The 24,122-nt window shown below is 48.3% G+C and overlaps 2 protein-coding genes across 2 annotated transcripts; one reads left to right on the top strand and one right to left on the bottom strand.

The window, feature by feature from the left end:
• Positions 1 to 1,176: 1,176 nt before the first annotated feature.
• Positions 1,177 to 11,454, bottom strand: ADPRM (ADP-ribose/CDP-alcohol diphosphatase, manganese dependent). The gene is made up of 4 exons (XM_041000974.1): positions 11,354 to 11,454; positions 5,448 to 6,064; positions 4,454 to 4,570; positions 1,177 to 1,584 (listed from the first exon to the last, which is right to left on the bottom strand). The coding sequence occupies exons 2-4, from the start codon at positions 6,046 to 6,048 to the stop codon at positions 1,274 to 1,276; spliced, it is 1,029 nt and encodes a 342-aa protein (XP_040856908.1). The 5' UTR covers positions 6,049 to 6,064; positions 11,354 to 11,454; the 3' UTR covers positions 1,177 to 1,273.
• An 89-nt stretch (positions 11,455 to 11,543) lies between these two features.
• On the top strand, positions 11,544 to 23,865 carry LOC121169953 (protein SCO1 homolog, mitochondrial). The gene is made up of 6 exons (XM_041000792.1): positions 11,544 to 11,831; positions 12,856 to 12,946; positions 14,563 to 14,760; positions 15,371 to 15,463; positions 17,513 to 17,628; positions 23,085 to 23,865. Exons 1-6 carry the CDS (start codon positions 11,544 to 11,546, stop codon positions 23,217 to 23,219), a joined length of 921 nt encoding a protein of 306 aa, XP_040856726.1. The 3' UTR covers positions 23,220 to 23,865.
• Positions 23,866 to 24,122: the final 257 nt, after the last annotated feature.

Raw genomic sequence — 24,122 nt, forward strand, 5'->3', positions numbered from 1 at the left:
ATTCAACTGGCGTTCCTTTTTCATGTTATCTCTAACCACGTCTTACAAAATTCAACTCCTCTGCGGATCCCCACAGAGCTTGTGGTTGCACATTCTGCCTTCTATGTCTGTCTGTCTCATGGTAAGGTATGAATGCTGGAGCATGTTCCTGGTCACCTCCACAGACAGCCAGGTCCTAATCCTTGGAACCTGTGTGGCACTTAGATGGCGAGGCATGCTACAGACATGATGAAGGATCCAAGATGGGGAAACCATCTGGATAACCCAGGTGGGCCCTACATGTCATTACAAATGTCTTCATCAAATGAAAATGGATGTTTGATGACGTGAAAGTGACAACAAGTCTCAAACACTGAGAATGCTAAGGATGCTGGCCACGAACCGAGGCAAACTCAAGTGCAGCTAGGAACAGTAAGGAAAAGGAGTCCTTCCGGCACCTTGGTTTCTGCCAAGTAAAAATGACCTCAGGCCCCCAGCACCACTGAGAACAAATGCATGCTGTTGTAAGCCACTGACTTCATGATAATTCATTACAGCAGCCTTAGTCACTGCACTTTTATATCCCTGTAGGGCCTAGGGATTCAACAGGCACACTTAGACTAGTATTTTTGTTTCTTAGGCTTTGACTGGAGAATGCCCCATTTGCCATCGAGTGCTCCTCCAGTTGGGTCTAGGTATACACAGTAACTGAGGTAAACACATCTCATTTGCCTATCAGGGCCTCTTGGAGCATTGGCTGATGCCCGTCCCCAGAGCAAGCTAGCAGCTATATATCTGTGTGTGCTCTGGTTAGACTCACAAGAGGACCGCGTGACTTCTCGGGCCCCCTTCTGATACAGAGACTCACACTTATGCGCAACCGTGGATGGCTTCTTGTTTACAAAGTAGGAATACAATGTGGTAACAGTCCAAGACTCATTCACATACTAGGGTAAATAATTAAGTTATCTGAGGGTTTTTGTTTTTTTTTTTCAAATTTTAACTTAACCCAAGATACGTTATTCAATAGAAACGAAACAAAAACTTCAGGGATGGCTAAGCTTGCGAAGACCCTATGCCCGACCCCAGACCCCTCCCTGGTTTCTTTTGTTTCTAACCTTCAACATTGGATATATTATCCAAAATGCACATTAAAACCATGAACACATCTTGTTTTACAAGCAGAGCACTGAACAACAGGGTTGATCATTTTTATTTCTGCTTTCCCTCGTGTTGGGGGAGTAACCACACAGCAGTCATTCTCCTTCTAGCATGGTGAATGAAATGGACAGGGCTAAAAGATTAAAGCTTTCTGCTGGTTGTAATTCAGAACTCTGTCTGGGACTCTGCCCCGCCCTTTCAACATCATTTTGTCGGGATACACATAGACGGTGCCGAACGCTCGGCTGTCGGGAGCCGTCTCGATAACGCCCTCCAGGTTGACGTGGTGCACGCCACAGGGGTCCCTGGCGTAGCCACCGTCATGAGTGTGACCGGCAAAGAAACACACTACACACTGGTGGGACCAGATAACTCTCAGAGCATCTCTGTAGTTCCAGGCCAGGCACACGCTGTCTGAGGCCTCTGGGTAAATGGGAAGATGGCCTGTGAGCGAAAAAAAAAGACTTGTCAGGCAACAAAGAAATAGCTCTTCCTTCCATGTAATTGCTAAAAGCTAGAGCAGAGGGAAAAAAAAAAAAAAAAATATATATATATATATATATACATACATGTGTGTCTTCATACCTCACCATCCCAATGAATGAGAGCACAGAGAATCAACGATACAGGAAGGATTCCATTCATGGCTCCGCACAGAAAGATGGCTAAGAGAGTTCACATGTGAGGTGGGAGAGGGAAAACTCCGAAATCTCTGAGACCTAGTGAGTCTCAGGTCGCACAGACACCACACAGATCAAGGGCAAGCGCTGCGGGGCAGTCTGCCAAGGTGGTCAGAAACCAGGTGGATGCTCTGCTGGGATGCAAGTTCACTGACCTCCTTAAAAAGGAATGTTACACCTAGAGCAAGACGCAAGACTAAATCAAAGAACAGTTCAGGGACAGGCCATGGGTTATGTATTATTTCCACAAACACTCAATGCCTTAGAACTGATACGTGGGACTTTAAACATGCTCATGAGATCAAAGTGGCCATATGCACTTGACAGGTGAGAAAGCTGACAGAAGCGGGGAAGGACCTGACTGGTCCCATGGGCATCATGTGCAAGCAGAGCCAGGAGCATTTTGATGCCAATGTAGCAAAGAGCTCATTCCATCCATCAGGCCACAGAGTTTACTCTGATGTCCTGGCACCAGAGCTCATGGCTCTTTGTTCTTTCCCAACAAGTCACTCTTTCTCCAATTATTCTTCATGTTTATTCTGGAACGTAAACACACCTCTGCCTAATACCTGTTTTAATATGTTACGAGACTTTAAAGGAAAAAAAGAGGTAGGAGGTTAACAGATCCCTAAAGCACAAAAGGAATGTATGTTTTTTCTTTCTTCTCTCTCTCTCTCTCTCTCACACACACACACACACACACACGCACACACACCCTTCAAGCTGTGATAAGGGATACATCTGAGAGCATTAGGTTGTAAAACACCTGCCAAGTCCCTGAGGTGTCTGACCCCATTGGTTCCTCCCTTCTGGAAGGACGCCCCGCTTCCTGGGTGGTATGTGGTTCGTTTTCCTCCAATCTCAAGGGCCGTCAGTTGTCAGTCTCCTTCTCTGGCTTCTCACTTCCCTGACATCACGTGACCGCAAGCCTCTGTGACCTTGGACTTCGCTAACCACACCTATGGCCCTGGAGATCAGAATGATTTTACCCATTTTCGCTATTCTTCCAACTTCCACGCCCACACATCCTGCCCAGGCCTCTGAACAGCCCACTCAACATCCCTGTTAATGTCTGACACCCCGAGCCATGGCCCTCTACACAAGCCCAGGTATCCTGCAGCCTCTGCTGCAGCAGCTGGTCAGCCAGCCACAGGGCCAAAGCTCAGAGTACACTATACGACGCAGGAGTAGCCATAGTGGAAGTTAAAAGCAGACTAAAAAATAACCAAAAACTGTTTCTTTTCCACTTTAATGGTCTACTAAGGAAAGCCTGAGGCACACAAAGATCAGATTCTCTAGTTTCCAAACTTACAGCAAAAGGCAGAAAAAAAAAGTTCCAGAGGTTATCGAAGAACACGGGTGTAGTTCCATCAGCAAAAGGAAATGGCAGGAACACAGCAGAGTAGAGACTGGGATATAAACACAGATTGCAGCCTCGATTTTGTCATTCTCTATCTTTCAAATTAAAAGAGGTGGCTGGATAATTTCTACAAGCCTTTTGGTTCCAGTGCTCTCCAAGAGCTACGGGCTGACAGTGGAAAACTAAGAAGCCGACATTCACCAAGCACTGATGCAAAATCTGATGTGTCACTTCCAATAACAGTAACTCCGGAGGGCACCTTAACCTTCCCAAGTGACAGCTGGCCAATGGAAGACTAGCCAATATAAACTATGCTTATAGATGGGAATATAATTTTCCACATCAGACTACTAGTTTCAAAAAATTTTCCCATCTATAATTTCATCTGATAGAAAGTGACACTTCCGCGTTCCAGATTCTGTGCTGGGCCGCGGGACTAAAAGAAACCTAAGCCAGGTGGCAGCTCTCCCAGTCTCATCTATTGTGCCACACTGATTCTCACACAAGGGCTGGATCTCAGTCCCCAAACCAAGTCCAACAGCCATACATGGCAGATCCAAACTCGGTTCATCCTCTGTGCGTGGGCACACGAGTGCACACAGGTGTTTTACGTACCTCTACATTGCTCTAACCTCAGATGGCGATGCAGGCATGAACAATGACACTAAGTGGAAATGACATGAATCTAATATCCTCGTATGGCTGACTCAGAGAGCCGAACATGCCCACTGCCAGCTGCAGCTGCAACCCCCCAGCCCCTGATCACACCAGCTTTGCTTCGCCTGGGCAGCAGTCACCGCTAGTGGCCACTTCTCTGACAGGGTACTCCTCAACCTGAGAGTGGGACTGAACTTCTTCTCCAAAATCTGCCACAGAGGAGCAGGTGTTTGGCTTTGCAGTTAAGAGGCCAGCGAGGCAGTCCAGGTTGAAGGGAGCCTTCCTTCAACTCCCAAGCCACCAGCTTTTGGCTGTGAGGCAGCAGATGGGGGCTCTGCCTGTTAGTGCAAGCATGGAGCCCATTTATGGAATGGGTCTACCTCGGAAATAAGCCAACAAGTCACAAGCCTAACATGTGAAGAAGTTTCTGTGTATTATAAAATTCTTTCCCGACTCACACTAAAGCATCAATGTTATATTCAAGTATTCCCCCCCACCACCAAAATTAAAAATATCACATTTGAAGTTAAGCATCTGTTTTGTACAGGGAAGGTTGCTAGGAAGCTTTCAGTCTACAACGCTAGTGTACATCAACAGAAACGTGTCGAATACTTACTCACAAGCACCACTTTTTCCTGGTTCGTGTCAGAGAAGGTGAGCACTTCGTTGAGCCAGTCCAGCTGTTCTCGACTGAATCCTCCATTAAACTGCACGAACTGGGGCTCAGAAAGTCCTGAATGAATGCAGCAAGTTAGATCCATTAAATGTCTTGTCCCGCCCACTCCTTAGGGCATTCAAATTTCACTAATAGGATACTTATTCTTCCCTTTGGGAGGATGTGATGAGCAGCAATCAACTTGAACTAGAGAACAATGAATAGATCAGTGATTCACACCGTGTCTGACTCCTGGATGTGACATTCATCTGTTAAGTTACTGGTTCTCTGACACTAAAATCACATTCCATCCCACGCCCACTGAGCAGCCAGCCACACATTCTCATACCTGTCTACTCCCCTGTATCATCTTCTACCCCGCCGGCCTTCCTTGGGTTCAAGAATGCCAGCGCTCTGTGCCACCTGACTGGCACCTTAGCCATCCGTTCTTCCCACCCACCTGCTAATCGCCAGCCTCTATTCTCCCCAAGGAGTCCCCTGGTCTCCCTTAAGCAACTTCTCCCTGAAGAAGTTTGCTCTGATCCCCTGGTCTGTTTCTGCAACATTCCATAGCATCAGCCTCTACTTTCCTGCATTAACTGCTACAGAAATTATTTTCATTTCTCTTTCCCTCATCTATCCTGCCCAAGTAACTTCTTTTGGTCCTTTATTCCATTCACTAAAATAAAGTGCCACTGTCAGCTAGGTTAACAGCTCTGCGCGGAGCCCCATGGAACATGCCCAGCCCAGAACAGGCATTCAAGGATCGGTTTAATAAATGCATCCTGAGACAACTATCACCAAGCTATGTGACATCAGGCTTGTGACAAAGTCTGACCCTGAGTAACAGCAATGGTATACTTTTACCTTAATCGTCCATCTTCCTGCTGAATAAAAGGTAGCTGAAGAATTTAAACACAATGTATTAGATTCTCAGCTCAAAGGAATAATTCACCTTGGGGGCTATTCAATTCCGCATTGGGATTGTGGTCCTGCAGCATCTTCATACTCTGCTGGTATTTCGGGGAAGACTGGTCCACGCCCAGGATGCTTAGGTCATAAGAATCAAGTAAAATGAATCGGAATTTAGGGAATGGTGCAAAATGATATGCATAGTAATCCTCCGATGGTACAGTCTTGGGATGGTGTGCAATGTGATCTTCGAGAAACTTTGAGTTGAGTTTTGAGTGTGTCAGAAAGTCTCTACTGAAGTTGTAGAATTCATGATTTCCCCATGTGTGATGCACTGGGACTTTCAGGGTTTCAAATATGTTCATGACAAGTTCCAGGGACTTCTCGGATGTTCTGTACTGTGCGTTGTAGCCATCGATGACATCTCCAAGCTGAAGGACGCAGGAAGGGCTGACGTGTTCATTATTCCACTCTTGAATGGCGTCCTGTAGATGAAGAAGGCTCTGCCTGTAGTACCGCCGCCTGTTTCCCTGGAAGTTATAGCCGTCTTCCAAGTTAGCGTACTGAATATCTGCTATGACTCCGAAGGAGAAGAGATAGTCGGAACATTCATCCAGAGCTCCAGGATTCGCCTTATTATCCATATCTCCAAATCGGTTCCTAAATAAAGCAAATAAATAAATAAATAATCCAACTTATAAATATCTTAGTTTTTGAAGTAATTTCTTAGAAAAAAAAATTATCTATTTCTTTGAAAGGAAGAGCTACACAGAGAGAGAAACACAAAGACTGATCCTCCATCTGCTAGTTCACCCTCCAAACGGCCACAACAGCCAGGCTGGACCAGGCTGAGACCAGGAGTCAGGAGCTTCTTCTGGATCTCCCAGGGGCCCAAGCGCTTCAGCCATCCTCCGCTGCTTTCCCAGTTGAGTTACCAGGGAACTGGATGCAAAGTGGAGCAGCTGAGACTTGAACTGATGCCCATGTGGAATGCCAGGGTTGCAGGCAGCAGCTTAACCAGCTACCCCACGATGAAGGTCTCTTAATTTTATACGAAGAAAATAATAAAAACACAAAGTTTAACTTAGCAGTGAGTTCACTGAAAAGGTTAGGATAGAAAAAAAGCGAACATATGGTCGTAAGATATTAAAATTCTGGTAACATCAAGCTCAATATAAAATAATTTCTCATTTTTAAGAAATTCATACTTATTTTAAGTACCCACACATATCCTCTCCTAGAAACATCAAATAGTTTTATCAGAATCCAATAGTTTTTTTTCTCTCTTTTTTTTGGTCAGTAACGCATCACTCTTGTTTCTGATTTCCACTGTGGATCTTTTCTTTTTCAGTGGGGACATCACCTGCAATGTTTCTCACAGTTCCTATCTGCAGTGACAGGGGAGGCAGTCAAGATACAAACAGAAATCATGTTAAACAAACCAAAAAACTCACTCAATTCAAAAACTACTCACTGACATGTTTATGATATCTATGAGCAGTGACTGTTAACACTTGGATTCTAATTTGAACCAGGTTCTGTTTAAAAAAAAAAAAAAAATTAACTCCTTCTCCCTCAACCAAAACAGAAAATGTCATCTCCTTGTTGGACTCAAAGTCTCCGCATTCTCTGTCGCTAAGGGCTTTAAACTAGAAAAATATATTATGAGATTACTTATAATCTAAATTTATGAGTTCTTGAAAGCTCCAACAGCATGAACATTTACAACTAAACCCAAAGGTCAGGATTCTAAATGACATCTATCTTTGTTACAAATTTTACAGTAATAAATTATTACTCTGGTATCTGAATCTATTAAAACCTAGCTGTTTCTGAAGACTGCATTTAATTTTCCCACACTGCTTTCAGACTCCGGGTTGCTGATGAGGTGCCCACTCCTTCCACAGAGCTGCCATGTAACCCTCTGCAGACACATGAGCCTCTCTCCCCACCGCACCTCTATATGTAGGGGAGAGGGTTTGCAAAGGAGAGGACGTGATTTCAACAAACCTAAAACTAAATCCAGAGAACTCATCTAAGATTATAACAGAAGCAAAAACTCATCCACAGCAGCTCAAACTCTCTAATTTTGTCAAGTTCCAAATATTTGCAATTGCAAGCGTAAAAAGACTAAGAATCAAATCAGAAGACAATTTGGCAAGCACATCACATGCACATTATTACTGACGCTAAGAGAAAACTATTTCTGAGCCTGCTCTCATCCTCTGCCAAACAAGCTGGTTTATTTTTCATCTCTAGACACGGAGCCTCTTGGGTGGTAAGATGTACCACAGACCCCCAAGGGGCGGATTCAGTCCCAGTTAATTTGATCTTCTCTCCGGTACACAGCTGTTATTTTTGCCCAGCCAGCTTTCATTTCCTGTTCTTTGGGTAAACAGCATCCCAATTTTCCTTTAGGCATCTACCCAATTCCCTACTCTCGGTTCCCGTGGATAAGCAGACAGGAGATGGCAGGCTGACCTCGCAAAGCCCTATTTCTTCCCAGCCAGGTAAGGGTAGGCTTGTAACCCTAGCCCCAGCAATAGGAGACAGTTGTAACCCCAGCCCCAGCCATAGGAGACAGTTGTAACCCCAGCCCCAGCCATAGGAGACAGTTGTAACCCCAGCCCCAGCCATAGGGGACAGCTGCCTGCAACAAAAGCCAACGTGCGGCAACTGGCAAGCTGAAAACAAACACCTAAAAATGATCTAAAGAAGTAAGGAGGAGAATAGTAGTAAGTTTTCAATAAACTTTGTCCTGAAAGTTGTGCCTGCAACCATTAAAACGTGCTGGGTCATCTGTGTTGTAACTGAAGAGTTACTATGACAAACTCCTAAGAACTTGGAGATTCAAGGCCTAGACTGATTTAAAGTCCCACCTTTTCCCAGGGAAAAATAACACTAGGTATTAACATTAGAAAATTTAGAAAAGTATTAAAATATTATATTAATAGTTAATATATTAATATAAAATATCACTTTATTATAAAATTAGAAAAGCTATTATATTAGAAAAACATTAGGTGATTTGAGCCAACTTGAGTTCTAACACACAGCCAACTTCTTTGCAAACTGAAGTCACAAAGCACTATGTGCATGTTAAGAAATTCACTTCCAACTTAGTGATGTGAAAATACATGTGTCTGCCGAGTCTCCAGATAACTGAAATGACAGGAACTTTTTTTTTTTTTAACAGAACAGCATAATGTGGAAAAATCCTCCAATCTTTCCTCTCAAAATGCCTACACAACCTCACGGTAAATCCACACAATCTCAGGATAAATAGTCAGAACTTCGTGAAAACCTGCTTAGGCATAAGAGGTTTTTCACGGAAGAAAAAAATTACATATATATGTATCTATACTTGTATATATATGTATATACATATATGTATTTATATATACATACACATGGTGCTTCGGTAGTGTTTAAGCAGTACTGGCAGAAGGCTCAAGTTCCCCGTGGAATGCCCTTGGCCGTCTGATGAGCAGAAGGCTGCCCCAGACAGGAAAGCACGCTTCCTGCAAACTGTGGTTCAAACGGGACGGCAGTGGGGACGCAGTGCCGCCTGCACACCAGTAAAGCTTCTGTCTTGACAGACAGTGGTCCCAGCAGCTCAGAGCCAGCATCCAAAGTGTCTCAGGAAGGCGGTATGTGAGCAACATGGTATAAGCAGAGAACATGCTAGAGAAAAACAACTTGAAGGCGACAGGAAAGGCTTGAGAGGAAGGAGTGGAAACGGAGGCAGCAAAATTGTCACAGTGCCAGGAGGTTCTGAAACAGCCTAGCCGCCCTGGAGACTGGCCTTCGGCTAGGTCAGACACAAAAGCTCATCAGCCTTGTCACTGCTGACAGAATAGGTATCACAGGACGGTGTCCACCTCCTGTCTATCTCAAGGAAAGAAACCTAAACTGGACAAAAGGAAGGGAGGGATGGGGGGTGGGGGGGGAAGGAATGAAGAAAACACTCATTTGATGACTTCGGAGGTTTAAGAGTAGCAACAAGGGCCAATGCAATGGCTCATAATCCTCCACCTGCAAGCAACAGGATCCCATATGGGCGCCGGTTCACATCCCAGCTGCTCCACTTCCCATCCAGCTCCCTGTTTGTGGCCTGGGAAAGTAGCCGAGGATGGCTCAAAGTCATGGGACCTTGCACCCACATGGGAGACCCAGAACAAGCTCCTGGCTTTGGATCAGCTGTGGCTGTTGTGGCCATTTGGGGAGTGAACCAGCACAGAGAAGTTCTTCGCTTCTCCCCTTCTCTCTGTAAAATCCGTCTTTCCAATATAAAAAAAATAAAATAAATAAATATTGAAAAAAATAGAGTGGCAATAATAGTGCTAGTTTTATGCTGGGCAGCACATAAAAGCAACTTACAATGACAACATTTCAAATGGTAGATGAAATCAGGCTTAGAATATTATCAGCAATTTATCTGACATATAAAATATCCACTTGGAGCCAGGAGCTGTTTTAGAGACAACTAATCCATTTCATGTCATAGGGGCCTAATACGAAAACTTTACAAAGAGCTTTGGTAGACACGTGAATCTATAGTGACTCTGTAGATAGGAGTATGTGCACACTCTCCAATTAAAATACACGTAACATATATATTTATATATATACAATATTTAAAACAAGGAATCATTTTGCTGAATAAAACTGAACAACCAGCTGAAACCATCAAACATTTTCATCGATGTGACATACTAGATCGGTTGACCTACAGCCGAGGGCAATTAAAGTGCTGAATGCTGACTTGGCGCGCCCATTCGTATGAATAAGCAGAAGCGCCTTTTGTTATCTTTGGGTCCACCAAAACTCACTCCACCAACATACTTCACATTTCGAAGTTCAAGAGGGCAGAGGAGACAACGAAAACACGGTCCAGAACCGGGGACCCCAGGAAATAAAATATAAAGGCGAAAAAAAAAAAAGCAGGAGGGTGGGGATGAGATGGGACACAAGTCGGTATCATGCTATGCTTTAGAATAGGGTTATTTTATAAAGCGATTCGAATCAAGAGAAACAAGGGCATTCAGGCCATCCTTAACCTGCCTGTGCCACTCTGGCCACTGATGGGTATGCTTCTCTTCTGGGGAAGGAGAGGAGAGGGTGAAGGGTCAATAATCTTGCAGTTCCCAGATGACAGTGACTGGACAAAAAGAGGGGGCAGGGAAGTGTCCAGTCCAGTCTGTCCAACCTGGGAAAGTCACAGACATCCCAGGCCAACTCCAGGACTCCAGGCCTCTGACACAGCTGCACAGCTGGGACCCCCTCAGTTCCCCCAGATGCCCAGTGAGCTGGGATACCCCTTGACCCAGAGATGCCCAGTGAGCTGGGATCCACCTTGACCCCCGAATGCCCAGTGAGTTGGGATGCCCACTGCCCCACAGATGCCCAGTAAGCTGGGATACCCCTTGACCCAGAGATGCCCAGTGAGTTGGGATACCCCTCTGACCCACAGATGCCCAGTGAGCTGGGATCCTCCCTCACCCCCTCCCCCTAGACGCCCAGTAAGCTGAGATTCTCCCCATTGACCCACAGATGCCCAGTGAGCTGAGATCCACCTTGACCCCCGAATGCCCAGTGAGTTGGGATGCCCACTGCCCCACAGATGCCTAGTGAGCTAAGATCCCCCTTGACCCACAGATGCCCAGTGAGCTGGGATTCTCCCATTGGCCCCCCGGATGCCCAGTGAGCTGAGATCTGCCCTCAGTCCCCCTAGATGCCCAGTGAGCTGAGATTTCCCCTCCATTGGCCCCCCGGATGCCCAGTGAGCTGAGATTTCCCCCCCATTGGCCCCCTAGATGCCCAGTGAGCTGAGATTTCCCCCACTGGCCCCCTGGATGCCCAGTGAGCTGAGATCCGCCCTCAGCCCCCCAGTTGCCCAGTGAGCCCTTGCGCGTCTCGCGGTAACCACCCAGGACATGCGGGACCCACCTCCAGACGCCAAGAACCCCTGAGCACACGCCGGCTCCTCAGCTTTGGATGCTGGTGGCCCCAGGCCGACGCGGCACGGCCATCGAGCGGAGAGGCCAGCGCATCCCCGGCCGGGCCGCTTCCGGGGAGGAAGCGGAAACGCCGACGGGGAGCCAGGGGGCGGATCAGAGGAGGCGCGTTCCCGGAGCTCATGGCGGGGTTTCCTCTCCGAGCCGGTGCGCTCCTCTGGGCTCCGGCGGCCGGGCTCCTGCGGCGTTCGTGGCCCCGAGGCCTCGGGCTTGGGGTCCCGCCGGCCGGGGCCGTGGGAGTCGTGCGGCGGCAGCTGTGCGCGTGGCCTGAAGAGACATGGCGGGCCTCGGGGCCGGCGCGAGGCTGTTCGAGAAGCCGGGCCTTCGGCACGGCCATGCCGCCACCGCCGGGGTCGTCGGGGCCCGAGGCCAGAGGCCGCCAGGACCCCTCACGGCCGTCGCAGCCTGGGGTGAGTGCCTGGCGGGAGTCCTCCCCGCTCCCCGCGCGCCTGGGTCTCTCTCGGTCGTCACCCCCGAACTTCCCGGGTCTTGTCCCGGGGCTGTCACCCGGCGTGACCTGGGTGACCCTGTCAACCCCCTGGGTCTCGTCTGGACCTGCACGGTCTCCGCGACGTTTCTGCTCCTTGAGCCGAGCTTCTGCATCGTCCCTCCCCGGAGTATGCGATAGCATCTCTCTCAGGGTCCAATTCTAGCCCCCAAAATAACTTTTACTAAGTTATGGAGGGGAAAAAATGGATTTTTCATTGCTGGGTTTGTAGGGGTGTCGCAGGGATTGATGAATTGGGCCCCAGTGGACGATTGTAAACTTATTCTCAGGCTAAAAAGGAACACAAAGAAGTGGATGCAATTGGTCAGAAGCCACGCTCTAGAAATTTCTACCATGGCATAGTAAAGAGTCTTGTTTTGTTTTTGTGTTTTTTTGGCGGGGGAGGGGGGATGCTTTTTCACGTGGATGGAAACAGACTAGACAGCTCCCCAGTCCAAATCAATGGATGCTTTTATTGTTCTTCATTGGGTCCAAACTTAACTGCAAGATTTATTTGCTTTTATGTGAAAGACACATTAGAGAAGGAAAGACAGGGAGATCCTTCAGCTGCTGGTTCACTCCCCACATGGTCACCATGGCCAGTGCTGAGCCACAGATCGTGATCTTCCTGGTCTCCCACGTGGGTGCAGGGGCCCAAGGCCTTGAGCCATCATCCTCCAGTGCCTTCCTGGGTCGTAAGCAGGGGGCCAGATGAAAAGCCGAACAGCCAGGACATGGGCCAGTGGTCACAGGACACGGTGCCACTCGGCAGGAGGGTTAGCCGGCTAGTAGTCTCTGTGCCGGCCTCAGAAACAGCATTTTCTTACTCCAGAGTGGCCATGTGGAACAAGATCAGAGCTTATGTATGTGTGTGTTATTACAAACTGCCGTAGTGAGTCTAGCCTGGCGTGTCCCTGAATTGTTTTCCGCTCTGTCTGCCCCAGTAGCCTGTGTCCTGGAAGTCTCTGGCGGTCACGTTTGCTATCGGCGGAGCGCTGCTGGCGGGGATGAAGTACTTCAAGAGGGAGAAGACTGAGAGTGAGTACCTCCCATGCAGGCAGTGCCGCAGAAAACCCCTGTTGTTGTATACATTAAAACTGTGGTCGGAGAAGGATCGCAGGGGTGCCGGGTACCTTTCATCACCCTCTTACATAAACGTGGCACATCTCTCAAAATGAGAAATTAAAAAATGGACACGGAGGTATTATTGAAACGCGAGAGTTTTTCTGGATTTGACCTTGGGTCTTCTCTGTGCCAGGACCCAGTTTAGGATAGCTCTATCCGGAAGAGCTGTCATGGACTAGATGGGGCGAGTATGCGGTCTGGACGAGCCAGAGATGACTGCGAGGCAGCGTAGCCCTGAGATACACCTGGCAGTCAGGGGCATCAGGTGTTTTCGCCATGTGGGGTTCTGCTGTCCTTCACAGTAAAAGGACCCCACACCACTCCTTGTACTCGGTCCTTTAGCCTCCTGTGAAAATGTCTCAGTCTTCAGTTGGCTTCTTGACAGCTAGGCAACTTACAGGCTCACTGTTTTGTGAGCCCTCTCTGAGTTCGGGTTTGCGGGATGTTTGTTCAGGTAGATCCAGGTCACGCACCGTCGGCGGGGACAACATGGGCGGGCTCAGCTGGGACACCGTGTTCTCATTGCATCTCCTCAGACCATCCCTGGTTTTTCATCAGGCTGTTCCTAATCCCGTTGGTATTGTTTAGTTAAGAAGTTGTTTCTCCGGCTTCCTCACTGAAAGCCTCACTCTTCTGTAAATGGGTGTTTTGTGATGTGGGTTTGTGTGTGTGCGCGTGCGTGCGCTGTTTGCTGTCTGACCAAATGTGTTCCTCGCTGTCAGCTGGGATTCATGGTTTCCCATCAGTGCACTGAGCTGTGATCTCCTGCCTTTGGTGTTTCGGTGCTCGGAGTTGGCCCAAGTAGTCAGCAGGTGCCGCTCCCAGCAAGCGTCTGTGTCATCCATTGTTTCCAATGTTCCAGGCTCCCCTCACACTTAACGCCTGATAGAATCCATTTCTCCGAAACGCGGTTTCCCATTTAGTCAGAGGCTGGTCAGGGCTCACTGCTGACAGGTCCTCTCAGTGCACAGAGTGAGGCGACAGGTGCCTATGTTGCTGTCCCTGTCAGATGTACCCGTCCGGGTCTGCGCACCGTGAGCCCATAGCGGTACCTCTGGTTCCTCCCCAGCCTGCGACCCCGTCTCATCTTCCTTTCCCCTAGTTCTGTGTGTCTCTTGTCTGTAGTGTGTCTGTGTCGTCAGCCCCCTCTGTGTAATGAAGGCCCCATCGTGGTAGCCCCCTCCCTTCAGAGCCACCCGCCCGGCACCCTTGGCCTCAAGCTCCTGTGCCAGGCTGCGCCTCAGTACCTAATTCGAGTCTAGGCTCACCAGCAGTGTGGCTTCACCCAGTGGCTTAGGACTGTGTTGTTCTGGAAGAGGAAGAATGATCTTACTACATTCTTGCAGTGCTTACTGTGCACTGCAGGGTTTGAAATCATTTCGTTGTCCCGGGCTTTTTTCTTTTGGTAAAGATGTCGTTTTTTGAAAATTGAAACAGAGTGTTCATTCTGTGCTTCCTGCGGTTATTTAATGCTTAGCAGCTATGGGGTATTTGAATATACTGTTTTTTCTTTCTTGTGTGTGCTTAAGAGCTGGAGAAGGAACGGCAGCGAAGCCTCGGAAAGCCCCTGCTTGGGGGGCCGTTCTCCCTCATAACTCACACTGGGGAGCCCAAAACGGACAAGGACTACCTGGGCCAGTGGGTGCTCATCTACTTCGGTTTCACTCATTGTCCTGACGTCTGTCCAGAAGAACTGGAAAAAATGATGCAAGTCGTGGACGAGATCGGTGAGAAAGCCCTCACTAACCCACCGCGCGTGTGCTTCCTTGATGCTGCTCCCTTCGTTGGCTGGTTTGTAGGAAATTCTGCATTTAGCCTGTTTGGGACTTTGATGGCTGTGACCTTATTTTCTGAGGGAAGCTAGTTTTGTCGCTGAGTGTTAAGTATCAGTGTGGCCAGTGTCATCGTGAGCCCCTTTGCTGTGGCCTTCCCTGTGGCCTCTTAGCTGAGTGTAGGAATTCTGGAAAGGTCTGCATGTGGTATTGTTAGTCCCAGCTAGAAGGAAGGCTGCCACCTTGAGTGAATTGTTTCAAGTGATTTTGTGTTCATTTATAGTTTCCCTTGCTCGTAACGAAAGATGGGGGGAAATAAAGAACTATAGTGGATTGGACACAAAGGTAAGAGAGCCTTGTGCTGTGACCCAAGACAACGTCTGTGCATCAGCAGGTGTAGGATAGGTGGTACATGGGTCCCTTCTAGGGGTGGGTGTCCCTACCCCTTGCCTCCCACCAGGATGTTGGCAGTCCACAGGTGTCCCTCAGCACCTTGCTGCGGAACTAAGGATGCTCCCCTTGTCTGTCTCACTGTAACAAATGACTTACTGGAACTGTTTTCCAGATGATATCCCAAGTCTGCCAAACTTAACTCCGCTTTTCATCACCATTGACCCAGAGAGGGACACAAAAGAAGCCATTGCCAACTACGTGAAAGGTGAGTTTTTATTAATAGCACTTTCCATTTATTTAACGCTTTAAACTTTTTGAGGTGTCAACCCAAACCTTAGACAACCTTGTGAAATAGGATACATTTTATAATTTGTAAAATCTCACCAATTTTACAATAAGAAGATGCTTAGACTTGGAACTGACTAGCCCATCAGTAGCAGCTTTCATGAACGGATGTTGTGAAAGTCTAAAACATTATGTGTTAAAAGTCTAAAATATTTATATATTTAAAGTTTTTTTGTTGTTTAATGTTTTTATTGGAAAGTCAGATACACAGGAGGAGAGACAGAGAGGAAGATCTTCCGTCCATTAAAGTCTTAGTTATTTACCTGCAGGAGTTATAGAGAGAAAGGAGGGAGACAGAGAACCTTGCATTTGCTGGTTGATTCCCTCAATGGTCATAAAGCGAACTAGCAGATGGGACCCCTTTAATTTGCTATTTTGTCTCTCTGCCCCTCAGATGAATGAAATCAGCGACTAAAAATTAAAATAGTTTCAAGTTTTGATGAAGTCCAGATGTATCAGTTTGCTGTTTTCTATGTAGTGCTTTTGGTTTGCTATGTTAAGAAACCTTTGCATAGTCCAAGGTTACCTTGAGTTTATGTTTTTATTGTATGCATTTAAGGAAAACTTATGCTCACAATCTGCAGATTCATTGGAAAGTTGAACATAGTCTAGTTACTTCCTAAAGCAATAAAAACTGGGTGTATATGAACTCATTGTGTAACACAGTCTTCCACTATAATGAGCTACATTGGCTGTGATTTTTATCATGTGCTAATCAAGCCATGGTCTCCCCACACGAGTAAACAGCTGAGTTGCCTTACTTGACTGCAATTCCAAAGCCTGATGGCCGATTTCTTCTGCAGCATACACAGTTATTGATGAGGTAATTATTGCTAGTTGTATTTTAGGGAGAGTCTTCAAAATCACAGTTGGTATTTAGAAAATCATTTTGTAACTTGTGCAATTGAAGCTGAAAGAATAGTTTGGGCACACGGTTAGTGGAAAAGACAAGGCATCCGTCCTCTTCAGAGCCTGGACAATTTCAGAGTTGTATTGTTGTGTTTCCATTAGATCTGAAAGACAGGGTGGCAGAACTTCCACTGCTGTTTGCTCGAGATGCTCACAGTGACCGTGACGGCCAGGTAGAAGTCGGGAACCTAGAACTCAAGTCCAGTTCTCCCGTGTGGTGGTGGTGGGGACTCAGTTCTTGAGCCATCACCCTTGTGTTCTTCCCTGGGTGCATATTAGCAGGAAGCTGGAACAGAAGCGGAAGTCAGGCCTTGAACCAGGCACTCTATTAAGCGATGCTAGTGTCCCAAGCAGCGTCCCAGGTGCTGAGTCAAACACCTGCCCCAGTGTCTCAGTTTAGAATGAATTAGTCCGTGGGCTTCTGTATCAGTTGGAAGAAAGGACTGCTGTTCAAAACTAAGCTATTGTTTCAGTAGTTGATCGATTCAGTTGTCTTGTAACTTCTGCTCACTCATAAAGGTTAACAGCAGTGCTGGTCTGCCCTCAGCCCTGAACTGTGCTGCCCTTGTGGTGGTGGGTATCAGTTGTCTGGTTGTCAGGCATTGAAGAGCAGAACCCGATACCGTGTTGAAGTTGTTGGCTGGCAAATAACCTAGAGCTATTGATTCGTTACGAACTTGATTATAAAGCAAGCTTGTTTCTCATGTGTTGCAATGAAAAACTACAACACTAATTTTTATAAACCTCTTTATAAATGTCAGAACATCTCAGAACTTCATGTGAATATTATTTTAACTAGATTAAATGCCAGTGTGGATCTAAATAATTATAATATGTTCGCTCTGAGTTTTTACCGACTAATCCTAAAATAATTTGACTTCGGAGTATTGACAGAAGAGAATTTTCACTTTTTCCGTCTGTGAATCCTTTCCTTGTGTCTGGTGAAATGTTTGCAGACTCACTACAAGAAAGCCCTGTGGCTGCTTTGCAACTGCTTTTCAAAGAGATGAATGTCTTGCTTGCTCCTGATTTTGTGCTGACAGCCTTGTTTCTTATTTAGAATTTTCTCCCAAGCTGGTTGGCTTGACTGGCACCAAAGAAGCGATTGACCAGGTCGCCAGAGCATACCGAGTGTACTACAGCCCTGGCCCCAAAGACGAGGACGAGGACTACATAGTAAGTGAATGTGCTGGGCCTGAGCTGGCAGGTGGCTCCCATATTTTCTTTCTTTCTTTCCTTTTTCACTTTTAGATAGATTTATTTACTTATTTATTTATTTGAGAGGCAGTTACAGAGAGCCATCTTCCATCCACTGGCTTGCTCCCCAAAAGGCTGCAGTAGCCAGGGCTGGGTCAGACCAAAGCTGAAGGATGGAAGCTCCGCCGGAGCCCAAGCCCCTGCCACCCTCTGCTGCTTTCCCAGGTGCGCCAGCGGGGAGCTGGTTCATAAGTGGGGCAGCTGGAGCTTGCGCTAGCACCCGTATTGGTTGCCAGAACTCCAGGCAAAGCCTAACCTACTGAGCCTCAGTGCTAACCCTGGGTGTATATTTTTCAGAAGATGCTTGTTGAATTCTCATTCACTGTTCTCATGGTTCATTTTTAGAGGCACATGGAACCCTGGGACAGTATAAAATCAGGTACTTGAAAATAAATGGAAAATGTAAGAAACGTGCTTTTTTGGGATCCAGGCCCTGGGAGCTGCACGTAATAGGTTGAGTGAGAATTCTGAATTGCAAGAGAAAGATGAAAGCGACCAGAAGGGAGACTTTGCATTCCTTTGCATACCAACTGTATGACACAGCTCCGTGCTGAATGTGCTTTTGAATGGCAAGGGCGTGGCACTGAGTTAAGGTGGACTCGGGAAGCCCTTAGGGAAGAACTGTCTTCACATTCCTGGTGCCACCTTAGGCTGAGGCCCGAGTTGCTGTGTTCCTTTGCTCACAGTGGTTCCTTGGAACATCAGCAGTGGGTATAAGACTCCTACCCACCCACCCACTTTTCTCGATATAAAATTGGCATATTTTATTGTTACTTCATTTTCCCTCGCAATTGTCGTATTTTATTTTCCTATAGTATATGACTGGACAAAGTGATTAGTTGTGAGAGCCATTTTTAGCAACAAAGCTGGCTTTGTGCCAACATGGCCAGGTCTCTTGACGTCCAGCTCACTGTGGCCCACCCCAGGAGCAGAGTGTGAGAGTCCGCTTCCTGTCGTGTCGTTGCTCTCCTGTCCCCAGGGATGCCCTCTCACCTGTGCCTAGGAACCTGCAGCCACAGCTCAACCCACACGACCACTTAACTGAGCCCCCACAGGAGTCATAACCCTCAGGATCTGGTGCCTAAGAGTTGGGGAAATTAGGATTCATGGGAGGAAAAAGACAAGGGAAATGAAACATTCTCTTTAATCTCCAGCTTGAAGCGACATGCATGGACCGTCTGATATTGCCTGTTGCTGTAGCAGCAAGCCAGTGAAGGAGGAGAGTTGGGGCGGTGCTGTGGCCAATTCGAATGAGCAGCGGGGGCTTAAACCGGTGCTCATACAGGATGCTCATGCCACTATGCTGTGGCATAGTACACTCAACTCTGCCCGTGGCACTGGCGTCTCATATGGGCGGTGGTTTCTGGGCCAACTGCTCCGCTTCCCATCCAGCAACCTGCTTGTGGCCTGGGAAAGCAGCGGAGAATGGCCCAAAGCCTTGGGACCCTGCACCCGCATGGGAAAACCAGAAAAAGGTGCTGGTTCCTGGCTCAGCCATTTGAGAGGTCTCTGTCGTACTCGCTTGCTCTCTCTCCGTCTCTTTGTAAATCTGCCTTTCAAACAAATGTAAGTCTTTAACAAAATGCAGAGTGGAAGGGAGTAGAGACCAAGAGAGGAAGTCATGGAGTAGAAGAAGGTTTTATAATTTGTTTGAGGCTGATTTTATTTTGCTAGAAATAGAGGTACACAGAGGAAAAGAGAGAGATCTATCCGCTGGTTTGCTCCCTAAATGGCTGCAGTGGCAAGAGCCGGGCCACTCTGAAGCGGGGAGCCGGGCGCTTCTTCCAGGTCTCACATGTGGGCACAGGGGCTCAAGAATTTGGACCATCCTCTGCTGCTTTCCCAGGCCATTGGAAGGGAGCTGGGTCGAAAGTAGAGCAGTGGGGGCTTAAACCGGTGCTCATACAGGATGCTCATGCCACAAGCAATGGAGTAGCGTGCTACCACAGTGGTGGCCCCAGAATTGTCATGCTTCCCTTCTTTGTGCAGAGAGGTTTTTGTGGTTTTGAGTTTAGCTCGGCAAGGGTAGGTGAGTCAGTCTGTGAAGGGTGCATAAATATTCATTTATATAAATAATGGAATTTTTAAAAATATGCATGAGGGTAGTTCAAAAATGTGGAGAAATGGATTTTTCCACAGTTATGTTTATTGGTGCAAAAACTCTTTCTAAAAATCGGTGATTTTTTGTAGTAGTCATTTCCCATGGACTTTTTTTTTTTTTTTAAGATTGATTTATTTCTATTGGAAAGGCAGATATAGAGCGAGGGATCTTCTGGTTCACCCCCCAAGTGGCTACTGATCCGGAGCCAGGAGCTTCTTCCAGGTCTCTCACATGGGTACAGGGTCCCAAGGCTTTGGGCTGTCCTTCACTGCTTTCCCAGACCACAGACAGAGAGCTGGATGGGAAGTGAAACAGCCAGGATATGAACCAGTGCCCATATGTGATCCCAGCACATTGCAAGGTGAGGACTTTAGCCACTAGGCCACTGCTCCGGGACCTTCGCATGAACTTTGTGAGAACCCTTCATACAGTCCTAGACTAGGTGACATTCCTTATTGTGTATGATGCTAAAAGAAAAATTGTACCAATAAGACTGAGCAGCTTATGCAACAGAAATTTAGACCATTCATTTAAAGTCATGTGGGTTGTTTTCCTGAAACCAAAGTGTTGCTCACTGTGACACAAGACTGAGGTCAGACTGCGGGTGGGCATCCAGCTGTGCCATCAGCCGCCCCTCCGCCATTTTCTCTTTGCAACACCTTGAGGCTGGCGATGGTGTGCTTGGCCTCGACTGTTGGACTGACTGAGCAGAGGGGCGTTGTTGGGGTCACCTGCGTGCAGTCCGGAGGGACAGCTGGATGCCAGTGAAATCAGACTCAGGTTCAGAGACTCGGTTGTCCTCACACTATAGGTTATCCAGAATACAGATAATGCATTTTTGTGTCTTAAAATTAAAATGCAGGTAGGTCCAATGCAGACTTCTTGAGCACTGCAGTACATCCTAACTACCTTGGGGGAATCTTTGCAAGATTTTGACCTTTTGGTAAGAATCCTTGAGTTGGTTGCTGTCCTTTTGCTGAGTCACCCGTAGGGGGCGACGTAGAGCTTCCTGGGCTGCTCCTGAGCGGGGTGCATTTCCTGAGGTCATGGACCTTCATTCCTGGGATGGTACAGGAAGCTTGGTTAGGATGCGGTGAGCTGCAAAAAGGAGCAAGCCACCTGAGAAGGAGCAGGTGTTCTTAGTAGTAGCAGAAGGCAGGCAGCTGGCCTTTAAATGGATGCTACATGCTGGAGATACGTGTAAGCTGGGCAGGACAAACCAGTGGGATTCTATTCAAAGTAAAGTCAGGACCCGGCGCCGTGGCCTAGCAGCTAAAGTACTCACCTTGCACGCACCAGGATCCCATATGGACACCAGTTCTAAACGAGCAGCCCCGCTCCCCATCCAGCTCCCTGCTTGTAGCCTGGGAAAGCAGTCTAGGATGGCCCGAAACATTGGGTCCCTGCACCCACACGGGAGTCCTGGAAGAGCTCCTGGCTCCTGGCTTCCAATCAGCTCAGCTGCGGCCATTGCAGTCACTTGGGGAGTGAATCATCGGATGGAAGAACTTCCTCTCCATCTCTCCTTCTCTCTATATATCTGGCTTTGCAATTAAAAATAAATAAATCTTTCAAAAAAAAAAAAAAGAGAAGTCAGTGCTGGTAGTGCTAGTATTGCCTGACAACTCTGCACATTATTATATAGGCAGCAGACAGACAATACTTTGGAGGGAACGCAGCTTTAAAACCCAAAATAATCACTTAATAGAGGGAATGTGGATTGTGTAATGAGAAGCCTTTGTTTACTAATTAGTTCAGGCAGTGCTGAGGAAATTTGAAGACACATTGTTAGGCCTCTTCTTGCTTGTCAGTAGGGTTAAACAGAAAAAAAGGGCGACGTGGGGGCAAGAGAGGGCGCCGCACCGGGAGACCCGACATCTCACGTCAGCGTGGGGACGTGCAGAGGCTGTCCCGCTGCTGCAGGGAGCTCCCCGGACACGCCAGCAGCTGTCGGGGCCCTCGGCCTGGTGCATTCCTTCCTCATGCGGGCAGCCAAGCGGCTCTTTGCATTTGCTCTCTCCTTGGGAGAGTACGTATATAAAAAACCAGTAACCTCACAGACCTAGAACGAGAGCTGGGGCCGGCTGGGGCGTCTGCAGGCACGCGTGTGAGGTCAATTCCCGCCTCTTTCTGGCTCCCAGCGGCAGTCAGGCCTGCAGCCAGTCCCAGGGACTCTCAGAGCTGCCCGCCTCAAAAGTGTCCAACCAAAAAAACTGATGACGAACCCAAGCTTAAGTTAGAGCCGAGAGTGTTTCGGGAACCCTGCCAGGAACACGGCTGTTGCCCATCCTAGGGGGTGTGTCGCCACTGCCCCGAGTCGGCCAGGAAGACGTCTGGGGGAGGAACCCCTCTGGTTCTATTTAAGTTACTAAAATCAGAACTAAATCCTGTGCTAACATAGATCATGTGATTGAACTAGCGGTTGGTTTTCTAGTTCTTTCTCGGAGAAGGTAATCACAGAATTAAAGCAGTGAAACAACATCAGTTCTTCCTAAAGCATGAAGGAGTATGGCCATGAACTTAGGAACTTGGTCCCAGCACTTAGTTCCACGTGACCTCCCTCTGTAGTGTGATCGGGGAGTGAGGTGAGTGAGCTCAGTCGAACAGCAGCTGTGTGCAAACGCGTTGCTGCTTCAGAAGCACTGTGACATGCAGGGCCGCAGACCTTGTGCGGGGCCAGTGCTGTGGCATAGCGCGCTAAGCCTCCGCCTATAGCACCTTCATCCCACATAGACACCAGTTTGAATCCCAGCTTCTCCACTTCCAGACTGCTCCCTGCTCATGTGCCAGGGAAAGGAGCAGAAGATGGCCTGTGTGCTTGGGCACCTCTGTCCGCCCAGCAGGCCCAGAAGAAGCTCCTGGCTTGTGGCTTTAGTCTGGCCCAGCTCCAGCCTTTGCAGCCATTTGGGGTGTGAGCCAGTGGATGGAAGATCTCTCCCTCTGCCTGTCCTCCTCCTCCATAACTCTGCCGTTCAAGTAAAAATAAATCTTTTTAAATTTAAAAAAAAAATAGAAAAGGAATGTCACGCTCTAGCTGTTTTGTCGAGCAGTGGCCAGCGCAGATCTCCGTAACGTGGAGGACTTTCTGGACAGTCCATCGCAGCGCATGCGCTGTGATAAGCTCTGGCCCGCTCCGGGAGTCAGGGCGCACGCCTCTTTAAGCCTCAATGTGAAGTTCTTTCATCCACAGCGTTTTTTCATCACTGTAAATTAACACAAGTGGTGTGTTTTCCGAAACGTCCCCTCAGACATGCCCTCTGCCTTTTCTCTGCAGGTGGATCATACAATAATCATGTACTTGGTTGGCCCAGATGGGGAGTTTCTGGATTATTTTGGCCAGAACAAGAAGAACGGAGAGATAGCCGGCTCCATTGCCGCGCACATGAGGGCGCACATGAAGAAGTGCTAGCCTAGCCGGGCAGCCACACCCCACGGGGCCGTGTTCTCGCGTGAAAGAGGATGGCGGATTTGTCTCCCACGGGAGCCGACATGTACAACACCAACGCAAACTGCAGAGCGGCCATCACACCAGGAGAAGGCCTGTAACTGGGAGTGTGTGTGACCCGTGGGTCCAGCCAAGAGAGGCTCCTGGGACCGTGAAGATGAGAGCCAGGTCTCCCCGGCAGCCGCCGTGACACGGGGGACCAAGGTGGAGGGAAGCCCGTGGGGAGAGGACCTCGGGGAGGCCGGCCTCGGAGCCCGGCCCTGGTCTCGCCACTTTGTTCCTGTGGTTATGAGGCTGAATTTACTGAAGGGCGGGTAGGTCTCTGCCACTCAGGTTCCACTCGGGGCCATTCCACGTTAACCTGCACACTTGGAAGCCTGCGTTGGGTTTTCCTTGTTACTGGCTGTGACTGTCCGCCGGGGCATCACATGCTCCCGTCAGCTGGGGTTGTTTGATGAAGTCACCTGCTGTCTGGGGGAAGCCCTGGTTTGTTCTTTGATGTGATGACCACATGCCCCCTCAGGTGGTCAGTGACATTGACTGTGTGCGCTGCCATCGCTGGACTGCGCCGTGTGTGAAATAAAGCCGGTGCCCTCCACTTCGCCACTCAGCTGAGCCTGGCCTTTTGGTGGCAAAGAGCGGGTGGGGCTCAGCTGGCCAAACTCGGCCCCCAGAGCAAGGACCAGCTGGTGGCCGTGGGTGGCCCAGAGGGTGCCCGCTGCACTGTAGGTTTCGCAGCCTAGAGCTGAAATCACTTAAGTCAGGGGTCCAATGCAGAACTGAATTCCTGAGAGAAGTGCTTTGTGTCTGAGATGCCGGCGGTCTGGGGACCGACCGTGCAGGGTCTGGGGGCGGGGGATGATAACC

Source organism: Ochotona curzoniae, unplaced genomic scaffold (genome assembly GCF_017591425.1).
Source record: "Ochotona curzoniae isolate NIBS_2020 unplaced genomic scaffold, NIBS_Ocur_1.0 scaffold_2453, whole genome shotgun sequence".
NCBI lineage: Eukaryota > Metazoa > Chordata > Mammalia > Lagomorpha > Ochotonidae > Ochotona > Ochotona curzoniae.

What these genes read in the sequence shown, in the direction of transcription:
- ADPRM (XM_041000974.1), bottom strand. Translation starts at nt 6,048, where the DNA reads ATGGATAATAAGGCGAATCCTGGAGCTCTGGATGAATGTTCCGACTAT. An exon ending in GGAATTGAATAGCCCCCAAG is followed by an intron (nt 4,571 to 5,447) that starts GTGAATTATTCC and finishes GCATTCATTCAG; the next exon opens with GACTTTCTGAGCCCCAGTTC. An exon ending in GGAAAAAGTGGTGCTTGTGA is followed by an intron (nt 1,585 to 4,453) that starts GTAAGTATTCGA and finishes TTTCGCTCACAG; the next exon opens with GCCATCTTCCCATTTACCCA.
- LOC121169953 (XM_041000792.1), top strand. Translation starts at nt 11,544, where the DNA reads ATGGCGGGGTTTCCTCTCCGAGCCGGTGCGCTCCTCTGGGCTCCGGCG. An exon ending in CAAGAGGGAGAAGACTGAGA is followed by an intron (nt 12,947 to 14,562) that starts GTGAGTACCTCC and finishes TGTGTGCTTAAG; the next exon opens with AGCTGGAGAAGGAACGGCAG. An exon ending in CATTGCCAACTACGTGAAAG is followed by an intron (nt 15,464 to 17,512) that starts GTGAGTTTTTAT and finishes TTTCTTATTTAG; the next exon opens with AATTTTCTCCCAAGCTGGTT.